This window comes from Amia ocellicauda, chromosome 11 (genome assembly GCF_036373705.1).
Source record: "Amia ocellicauda isolate fAmiCal2 chromosome 11, fAmiCal2.hap1, whole genome shotgun sequence".
NCBI lineage: Eukaryota > Metazoa > Chordata > Actinopteri > Amiiformes > Amiidae > Amia > Amia ocellicauda.
Genome location: NC_089860.1, coordinates 25,385,893 through 25,397,284, shown reverse-complemented (window position 1 = coordinate 25,397,284; position 11,392 = coordinate 25,385,893). Strand labels below are relative to the sequence as shown.

The window sequence follows — 11,392 nt, the reverse complement described above, 5'->3', positions numbered from 1 at the left end:
GTTGTCTAATGGTTAGACGGAGACCTGGAGAGGCCTACAAGCCACAGTGTCTCACACCCATTGTGAAATTTGGTGGAGGATCTGTGATGATCTGGGGGTGCTTCAGCAAGGCTGGAATCAGGCAGATTTGTCTTTGTGAAGGACGCATGAATCAAGCCATGTGCAAGGTTGTCCTGGAAGAAAGCTTGCTTCCTTCTGTTCTGACAATATTCCCCAACTCTGAGGATTGTTTTTTCCAGCAGGACAATGCTCCATGCCACACATCCAGGTCAATCAAGGTGTGGATGTCACGGCCTTGTCATGGCCAGCCCAATCTCCAGACCTGAACCCCATTGAAAACCTCTGGAACGTGATCAAGAGGAAGATGGATGGTCACAAGCCATCAAACAAAGCCGAGCTGCTTGAATTGTTGCGCCAGGAGTGGCATAAAGTCACCCAACATCAGTGTGAAAGACTGGTGAAGAGCATGCCAGGACGTATGAAAGCTGTGATTGAAAATCAGGGTTATTCCACCAAATATTGATTTCTGAACTCTTCCTAAGTTAAAACATTAGTATTGTGTTGTTTAAAAAACGAATATGAAGTTATTTGTCTGACAACACTGCATCTTTTTTGTAATTTTGACCAGTTGTCATTTTCTGCAAATAAATACTCTAAATGACAATATTTTTATTTGGAATTTGGGAGAAATGTTGGCAGTAGTTTACAGAATAAAACAAAAAATGTTCATTTTACCTAAACTCACACATAGTAAAACCAGAGAAACTGATAATTTTGCAGTGGTCTCTTGTTTTTTATAAGAAACTGTATATATAAATACACACACACACAAACTATTTTGTATTATTTATTATAATGTTATAATATAATGTTTTTAATTGATACATTCATTTGAGACTATAACCCCAATAAATATATATATATAACCCCATCAATTATATATATATATATATATATATATATATATATATATATATATATATATATATATATATATACATATATATACATGTATATATATATATACATATATATACATATATATATATATACATATATATACACATATATATATATATATATATATATATAGTTATTTATTGGGGTTATGAAATTAATGTATCAATTAAAAACATACATTATAATAAATAATACAAAATAGTTGTGTATGTGTGTGTATATGTATATGTATATATATATATATATATATATATATATATATATATAATTTATGTAGCCTGCTTACTATATATACACATATGTGTGTTCTGTTACTCTATAATAAGTGAATGCACTCATGGTTACAAATGCTCAAGTGGAGAACTTATAATGATGGGGGCGAATTGACGTGGGGGCAAATTGTCATCGCGGACAAATTGTCACAGGGACCAATTATTGAGGGGGTGAATTGTCGAGGACGAATTGACATGCGCCCTACTTTAAGAATATATTACTTGAGGCTAAAGAGAAATTTGTACCAAACCTTAGCAAATTGAAGACCATGAAACATTGGCCAAAATGGTTTAATAGAAGTATGCAAAAAAATCAAGAGAAATAAAATGTTGTATAGTGCATACAAAAGGGATAGAGACAAAAATACAAAGAATATGTTGAACTGCAAAGAGATCTTAAGAAAGGGATCAGGAAAGCAAAGAGGGAAATGGAAAGAAACATAGCTCTTGGATCTAAAACTAATGCAAATAGCTTTTTTCAATACTACAACAGCAAGAGGTCAATTAAGGAGGAAGTGAAACGGAAAAAGGGCAAAAATTGAAGTATCTTGGAAAACGAACAAGATGTGGCAAATGTTCTAAATGAGTATTTCATAGAGGTTTTTAAAAAAAAAAACAGATAACATGCCACAGGTTAACAATCAGTCCAGTCAAACCCTAAGAGAGATCAGGATAAATGAGGAGGAGGTACTAAAGGGACTAGCAGAATTAAAATCAAACAAATCACCTGGACCCGATGGTATATTTCCAACAGTAATTAAAGAAATGAGGGAAATTATTTATAGGCCAGTAACTAAAATATTCCAAATGACACTTAGAACAGGGGATGTGCCAACTGACTGGAAGACAGCAAATGTCATCCAATCCACAAGAAAGAGGACAAAACTGAGCCAGGAAATTACAAACCAATCAGCCTCACCTGCATCACTTGTAAAATGTTGGAAAAATTATTACACAGAAAATGGAGGAGCATCTTAATGAAAACCATATTCTTGGAGATAGTCAACATGGGTTTAGACAAGGCAGATCATGTCTTACTCATTTATTAGATTAGAGGTTTTTTAACATGCAACTGCAGCTGTAGATCATGTGAAAGCATATGATATGATATACTTAGATTTTCAAAAAGCTTTTGATAAGGTTCCACACCAAAGACTGATCCTCAAATTGGAAGCTGTAGGCATTCAGGGTAATGTAAGTAGAAGGATTATGAACTGGTTGATGAATAGGAAACAGAGGGTGTCGATTAGAGGAGTCGCTTCTAACTGGAGTGAGGTTGTTAGTGGAGTTCCACAGGGATCAGTATTGGGTCCTTTGCTGTTTCTAATCTATATTAATGATCTGGACTCTGGGATAGTTAGCAAACTTGTCAAATTTGCAGATGATACTAAAATAGGCGGCTCAGCAGATACAATCTCGGCAGCACAAGCTATTCTAAGAGACTAATATTCAGTTGTGGGCCGACACCTGGAAGATGAAATTCAATGTGGAAATTCAAAGTGCTAGGTATTACATGCAGGTAACAAAAATGTCCACTATAATTACACTGTGGGAGGAATAGAACTAGATGAAGTAACGCATGAGAAAGACCTAGGTGTCTACGTGGACTCCTCACTTTCTCCATCCAAACAATGTGGGGAAGCAATAAAAAAGGCAAACAGCATGTTAGGATATATTGTCAAAAGTGCAGAATTTAAAACAAGGGCAGTGATGTTCAGACTGTACAATGCGCTAGTTAGACCTCATCTGGATACTGTGTACAGTTCTGGGCTCCACACTTCAAGAAAGATATCGCTGCTCTAGAGGCAGTTCAGAGGAGAGCAACCAGACTTATTCCAGGTCTGAAGGGAAAGTCCTACTGAGAGACTGAGGAACTGAACCTTTTCACCCTGGAACAGAGGAGACTACGTGGGGACTTGATTCAAGTCTTCAAAATCATGAAAGGCATCGACCACATCAAACCAGAGGTGCTTTTCCAGATCAGCAGGGACACACGCACCCGGGGACTGGATAGGATCCTTGGAACACTTAGTTATAAATAGACTCCTCTCGTTTGTAAACTTTCTTATGTTCTTCTTATGTTCTAATATCAGAAGTGCTTGGCCTTGGCTTTGATGCTCAAGCGCCGATCGATTTGAAGCTTTATGTTCCAGTTCAGTGCTGTGTCCGGAGGGTGCCTCACCATTTCTGTGCTGATAGGAGAACCTGTGTGTTTTACATATTGAACTTAATGTTTACTTCCTGTTTCTACAAGCTCCTTGTCTGAGGTAAAGCTGTCTGGCATCAGGCAGGTCAGCAGCACAGCCAGCCCATGTGGAGAGGTAGCATTCACACTTGTAATGACCGGCAATCACAGTTTGCATCGTTAATAGCCAGGGGGCTGGCAGAGAGCGCTTTGGGCTTCTCTGCACTGGGGTCTTGTGGGACACTGTGACAGGGGGGCTGCAGTGCTCACCGGGCCAGAGTTCTGTGCAGATTGATGGGGTTCAGCGACTGGGTATGATGCAGGGCTCCAGGCAGCCACCAACTCCTTCAGGGGAGAGACTCTGAGCTGCGAAAGAACATGTGTTCAGCATTGTTAATGAACCACAGATGAAAAACATTTAATTCAGTTTCTCAAATTCTAAAGTACAATTCCAGAAGCTAATAACATAAATAACACAAACATACCGCATCCTGAACTGTTAAACTATTGACACCAGTCACCGGTGTCCGCACAGGCACCGTAACCAGGCAAGTGACATGACTCTTCCCTTTATCACTTGCCACCTGTCTGCCTGCAGATAGCCCACCCCTCAGTGCAGCTGCTAACAATCAGCGCTTAATCTTATAAACCAAAGAGCCCCAAACTGTCCGGCTCTGCAAAACTTAATTTTACAAATGCGTGAAGGCTTTTTTTTTTTAAGACAACACTTACTGTGACTGACTGGGACTGAAAATCAGCCCTGGCATTTATAATACACTGGCGCAGATTCAAGCTCTGGGCACTTTTCCAAATTATGTTTCTATGCTTAATTATGTTTTTTTTGTTGTGTTAGCATACACATTTTTATTGTATTTCAGTTTGTATTTGTTCTGATTTGTATGTGTTATTTATGACATTGTAATGTTACTAATTCACAAGAAGCCTTGTTTATTAACAAAACTTCAGAAATGTCCACAGAGAGGGTGGTCAGTTGCGGAATTGTCCCCTGGGGGGCGAGCACATTGCTGAGGGGGTGTCGTGGAGAATGAGGCTGTGGAGTTTAGGAAATCTGAAATCTGTAACAAAAGCCTCGGGAGAAAATGACACTAAATATAGGCTGGGATTAATAAGAAATTTGACATTAAATTTAATGTTTTATTATTTATTTCCCAGCAGCCCTTGAATCCACTGGCCCTTCTGGCATTTTCCAGAAAAGACAGGTGGCCAGTCTGAACCTCCTTACTGTTTAAAGACAATTTATTGTAGCTTAAATTTAAACTTAAAAACTGATGGAGTGAAAGAGACAGAAGGAAAGATGGACAGGAGAGAGGCAAGTACCTGTATGGGCTGGTCTTCCTTTTGCCATTCATCTCTCCTAGTATGAGGCCCCTTTCCTCTGGCAGGCCGTCCTTGCAGCCTGGGCTGTGGGTTTGCAAGCTGCCCCAGAGAGGTTTTCCCTGGCTGGGGGGATGAGAGCAGGCAGGGGCTGGGCCCACATGTCTGCAGCGCAGAAGCCTGCTGTAGGCCAGGCGAAAGTCCCGGTTCAGGGCAGCGTACAGGATGGGGTTGAGAGCAGAGTTGGCGTAGCCCAGCCATAGCACCACAGTGTAGGCTGTCCCGGTGTCCAGCTGCTCCCCCCGCAGCCCCTTGTATGTAAAGTGTGTGAAATAGGGGAACCAGCAGACAATGAAGGCCCCCAGCACGGCTGCCAGCGTGACGGTCGCCTTGTGCTCGCGCAGAGCGGGGGTGCTTGCAGCGGTGCTGGCGGTTGGGGCAGAGCAGCAGGGCGAGGTGTTGATGCGCTTGGCCTGCTCCCGTGCAATCCTGAAAATGCGGTAGTACGTCGCACACATCACAGCCAGCGGCAGGTAGAAGGTGCCGAAGGCATCGACCAGCACGTAGCCCAGGTTCAGCTGGAAGATGCACTTGCCCTCGCAGGCATAGGGGCCCCAGTTCTGTACAGTCAGGTTGCGTGTGTTCCAGCCCAGATGGATGGGCAGGAAAGATACCATGAGTGACACAGCCCAGATCAGGCTCATGGCCAGTGCTGCACGCCCTGACGTCACCAGCATGGAATATCGCAGCGGAGCTGTTACGGCAAAGTAGCGGTCCAGGCTGATGCAGAACAGGTTGAGGATGGAGGCAGTGCACAGCATGACATCCAGGCTGATGTAGATGTTGCAGAATTCGGGTCCAAAAGGCCAGTGCCCGAGCAGCTCCGGCACGGCCGAGAACGGCAGCACCAGCAGCCCCAGCAGCAGGTCGGTCACCGCCAACGACACAATGAAGCAGTTGGTGACACAGCGCAGCCGGCGGCTCACGCCCACTGCCAGACACACTAGCACATTGCCACAGACCGTCAGCATGATGACCAGGGCCAGCACCACGGACAGCAGCGTGGTGAACAGCACACTGTGTGGGGGGGGGAACCCCAGGCTGCTGTAGTTCTGGCTGCTGTTCATGCTGCGTGCCCAGGTGCTCCTGTCCCACACGCTCTCCCAGGCATTGGGCTGCTGGCTCTGCAGTTTTTACCTGTGCTTCCTGGCAGGACTCAGCTAGACTGAGTAAGGGATGAATGGATGTCAGTGGGCCTCAGAGCTCCTCTGTGCTGAAGGGTGCAGCAACTCCACAGCCTGTATTCACAGCAAGCAGCACACTGGAGGGAGGTGGAGGGGGTTCTCAGTGGCCTCGGTATCCCCCTGTTTTCTGTAGGGCTCCAGGACCAGACTGGGTAGAGAGAAGAACAAGGGATACATTTTTCAGAGATACTGAGAGAACAAGACAGGAGTCTCCTGATGTTTTACTAACTGGTATGAAGGTCTAGACTGAAAACCTCAGAGCAAACCCTAGGGTCTCCTTACGCCACCGGTTCTGGTCTCCTGTGACTCACACACCTGTGTTGCGCACCTACCTCCACACAGCCACTCTGCATTCCACCACAGCACTTGTGCAACTGCCCTCTGGGAATAAAGGTATTTATTCTGCGAAAGTCAACACATTTTTAAATTCTTATAGATAGATTTAATCTGGCCTGTTTATGTTATACAACAGAGATTGGTAAAGTGCAAACAGATCTTGGCTCAAGCGGAAGGAAAAAGTGGTCTGTGATTTATTTACTGACTTAATCTGTAAAAAAAAAGCTGTAATGTATTAATGGAAACTTTGGCACAGCTTCTGCAATGGACTCTGGGCTGAAAGATGTTTGCCCTGGTGCAGAATTTGCTTTATCTTTAATTTTCTAAAATTCCCAAACAGTTGTTGAACTTGAAAGATAGATAATTTTAAGTTACTCTTTCTTTGAGAGAATTAATTTAGGAAAATAAAGCTACTCCTAACTGTCCAGAGCTGCTGAGCACAGAACAGAAACTGTACTACCTTATTTATCTATTTTCTTTCAGTAAAAACTTTCTGTAACTCAGGGAATATCTGCTCACTGCTGTAAGAGCCCCCAGGCCCCCTTCCTGTGGACACTGTTCAGCCCCTGAACTGCTCTCTGTTGATATGACCAGAGTGCATGTACTTTTCCTCCATTCTTACATTCACCAGATCCTGTCCTTCCTTTTGAAAGCATAAAAGATCAACCATAGAGACAGGCTTGAGAGCCCTGTGCCCTAGGCCCCAAGAGACAGGTGTGAAAGCCCTGTGCCCTAAGAGACAGGTGTGAGAGCCCTGTGCCCTGAGAGACAGGTGTGAGAGCCCTGTGCCCTGAGAGTGGCTACGCTGCAGGAAACTGGCTCAGTGTTAACCCTTGACCCTCAGACCCCCCAGCTTCTCAGGGACTCTACTGGGCCCAGATATAGCTAGCTGAGCTGAGGTGGGAGGCAGTCAGTGACTAGTGGCCCCTCAGCGACACAGAGGGTGTTACTTTGGGGACTGTCCTTGGCAATCACACACTGAAGTCAAACGCAGTGGCTGCATCACCGACTTGCCCAAGTAGACAGTGTCAGCCAGGAGAGCAGGTGTGCATGTTTGATAGTCAGAGTGATCAATGCAGTGCTGACTTCTCCCACTACACAGAGGAAGGAGTGCAGACTCTCAGACGGGAGTTTCATACAACCAGGTGAAGGAATGGCTGATTTTGTTCAACCTCCTTCTCACAGTGAAACAATTCTACAGACACAGCCTGGCCTGTCAGAGGGGCCCGAGGACTGTGAGATGAGTCTGGATCCTTTGAGGCTGAAAGCAGTGATGTTTTAACAGAACACACCGACAACAAAGCTACTGGCCCAACTTCAACCTCTGAGACTGGCAAGCATCAAACATGGACAATTTGGCCTGTCAGCAGATCAGTCTGCCACACACAGCCACACTCACCCCAGCAGGAGACACTCTGTCCCCCTGAGGCACTGTGGCACCCAGACACTCCCGATCAGTAACTCTGCCACCATTCTTATACAGAAGATGGTCAAATTACACAGCAGCAAACTACCATTCCTGCCTCATGCTTTCGATGGGTTCTGCACTATAGCTGCACTTTAGTGGTACTCTGCACACTCAGGCACGGACAGGCTAGAGAAGGTGTCATTATCAATCCTCCATAAACATTGAGACAGCCATCCAGGTAACACAGGGTACACTTCAGTAGTAATGTGGATCTTACCCCAGTGTGGCCGAGTAGTGTGATCTCGCAGTGAAGTGGCAGCAGGGTTGCAGTGAGACAGACACCATGTAGCCGAATGCACTGACACAGAGGAAAGTCACAAACTCCTCTGAAGGAGAGAATGAGTTGAGAAATATTTTAATTCCCACTCTGCAGAGCTCAAGGGCAACACTCAACCTCTCCATTGACTTTATTCAGAGTTAGTAAAACAAACAGCGGGAGTGTTTATTTTTCATCTTGCCCAGAGATCAAGGGCAGATAGTGATGGAGGTGTGATTGTAAAATTCCTGCACACTTTCTACTGCTCCTCAAAGCAGCACAGGGAAGTGTTGGAGAGGGGGAGAGGAGGACATTGGATAAAGGTCAAGAGACACAGCCCCACACAGTCTGTGAGACAGTGAGTGTGAGTTTGCAAGGTGGTGTGTGGATGTATATTGTGCGGTGTTGTGTGGTAAATGTGTACACTTGTGTTTTGTCCACATTTGGAGCTGTGCAACACTGTCCATACTGACCAGAATACTGTCCCCAATGTACACTGACCAGTATGCTGTCCCCACTGACCAGAACACTGTCCCTACTGACCACAACACTTTCCCCACTGACCACTGACCAGAACACTGTCCCCACTGCACACTGACCAGAACACTTTCACACTGCACACTGACCACAACACTTTCCCCACTGACCACTGACCAGAACACTGTCCCCACTGCACACTGACCAGAACACTTTCACACTGCACACTGACCACAACACTTTCCCCACTGACCACTGACCAGAACACTGACCCCACTGCACACTGACCAGAACACTGTCCCCACTGACCACAACACTTTCCCCACAGACCACTGACCAGAACACTGTCCCCACTGCACACTGACCAGAACACTTTCACACTGCACACTGACCACAACACTTTCCCCACTGACCACTGACCAGAACACTTTCACACTGCACACTGACCACAACACTTTCCCCACTGACCACTGACCAGAACACTGTCCCCACTGCACACTGACCAGAACACTGTCCCCACTGACCACAACACTTTACCCACTGCACACTGACCAGAACACTGTCCCCACTGACCACAACACTTTACCCACTGCACACTGACCAGAACACTGTCCCCACTGACCACAACACTTTCCCCACTGCACACTGACCAGAACACTGTCCCCACTGACCACTGACCAGTACACTGTCGTACTGCACACTGACCAGAACACTGTCGCACTGCACACTGACCAGAACACTGTCCCTACTGACCACTGACCAGAACACTGTCCCCACTGCACACTGACCAGAACACTGTCCCCACTGACCACAACACTTTACCCACTGCACACTGACCAGAACACTGTCCCCACTGCACACTGACCAGAACACTGTCCCCACTGACCACAACACTTTCCCCACTGACCACTGACCAGAACACTGTCCCCACTGCACACTGACCAGAACACTGTCGCACTGCACACTGACCAGAACACTGTCACACTGCACACTGACCATAACACTGTCGCACTGCACACTGACCAGAACACTGTCCCTACTGACCACAACACTTTCCCCACTGACCACTGACCAGAACACTGTCCCCACTGACCACAACACTTTCCCCACTGCACACTGACTAGAACACTGTCCCCACTGCACACTGACCAGAACACTGTCCCCACTGACCACTGACCACAACACTCTCCCCACTGACCACAACACTTTCCCCACTGCACACTGACCACAACACTGTCCCCACTGTGCACTGACCAGAACACTCTCCCCACTGTGCACTGACCACAACACTGTCCCCACTGTGCACTGACCAGAACACTGTCCCCACTGTGCACTGACCAGAACACTGTCCCCACTGTGGGGAGCTCCTCATCACGGTACTCTCTGAATCTCTACCTGCCCCAGCTACTCCAGCCTGAGCAATTCATTCAGATAATAAATCCTTCTCTCACAAAAATGATCCTGTTATAGAATAACATGAATAAATGATCCTGTCTAGAATAAGCACTGACCAGAACACTGTCCCCACTGACCAGAACACTGTCCCCACTGACCAGAACACTGTCCCCACTGCACACTAACCAGGACATAGTCCCCACTGTGCACTGACTGATATTTAAACCTATTCAATAATACATAATGCAGTACTGTCACTTCAGATACTTTTAATTCTAGATTTTATTACATGGCATTCAGATTAGCAACTAGTCTTTCCATTGAACTTTGAAACCCCATTCTGTCTCAACACGTCCAGATGACCATCAAGCCATATGCTCACCCTACAGTTATCTATATTAATGGACATTGTATATATTCCACACTTGTTCGTTAGACACTGCTTATTATTCAACTTCCTTTTCTATTGTACACAAAAGAGTTAAAATAAAAATACAAATAATGTTACAGCACATTTTGGGCAAAAGTAAATGAAACGTCACACTTTCAGAAAATCATATTTATATTTCCAATTGAACACACACACAAACCCACTCTCTCACCGACACTCACAGACTCACTCACACACACACTCACCCATGCACACACACTCACAGACGCACACACAGAAATATTCACACACACACACACACACACACACACGCATACACACGCACACACTTTCACAGACACTTACAGACTCACACACTCGCACACACTCTCATACACTCACCCACTTACACACGCACTCACACATAGACACACACATACTGTTATTTATCTCACAAAATACACTGGTAGTTTGTCAGTGCTGACATACGAATGACAAGAAAAAATCGAAACTAAAACAACTCCTCTCACTCTTGCCTTGTCTTGCTTCCTCTCTCTCTCTCTCTCTCATTCCTGCTCCCTCTCTCCCTACCTCTGGCCAGACCTGCAGTATGCAGTCAGATGCCCTGTAGGCATCTCAGTCTCCACTCACCTGTCAATCCCTGGCAGTAACCTGTCCCTGTGCCTCTGTCTGACTGGACGCTGTCAGGGCTCTCTGAAGCAAGCGTGAGAACGGTGTAGTGTGTGTGTGTGTCCGTGCGTCTGTGTCTGACCACCCCCCTTCTCTCCAACCACTCTACACAGAGTGTGTGAGTGTGTGTTTCCAGCGCCCCCCCCCCTCTCTCCGCAGCCCCTCTAAACAGGCAGAGTTTAAATTGGTTCTTTATAAAAGCAAAGACTCTGCACTCTGATTGAAAACAAAATAAAGAAAACAGCAAGGGAGCAGGAGCTAATCTTTAAGCCATGAAGGGGAGGGGGGGGCATGGGAAGTGAAAAGGAAAGTGCAGGAGAGAGGGATGTGAACGTAGTGATGTACAGTGCTGAGAGGAAGTCAGGAGAACAGACTGAGCTAGTGGAGAGGGTAGGAAGCGATTA

At 45.6% G+C, this 11,392-nt stretch overlaps 1 protein-coding gene across 1 annotated transcript; it reads right to left on the bottom strand.

Moving 5' to 3' along the window:
- Nucleotides 1–3,618: 3,618 nt before the first annotated feature.
- On the bottom strand, nt 3,619–6,325 carry LOC136762798 (histamine H2 receptor). Its single transcript, XM_066716337.1, has 2 exons — nt 4,756–6,325; nt 3,619–3,783 (listed from the first exon to the last, which is right to left on the bottom strand). Exons 1-2 carry the CDS (start codon nt 5,877–5,879, stop codon nt 3,765–3,767), a joined length of 1,143 nt encoding a protein of 380 aa, XP_066572434.1. The 5' UTR covers nt 5,880–6,325; the 3' UTR covers nt 3,619–3,764.
- Between the last annotated feature and the right edge of the window lie 5,067 nt (nt 6,326–11,392).

What these genes read in the sequence shown, in the direction of transcription:
- LOC136762798 (XM_066716337.1), bottom strand. Translation starts at nt 5,879, where the DNA reads ATGAACAGCAGCCAGAACTACAGCAGCCTGGGGTTCCCCCCCCCACAC.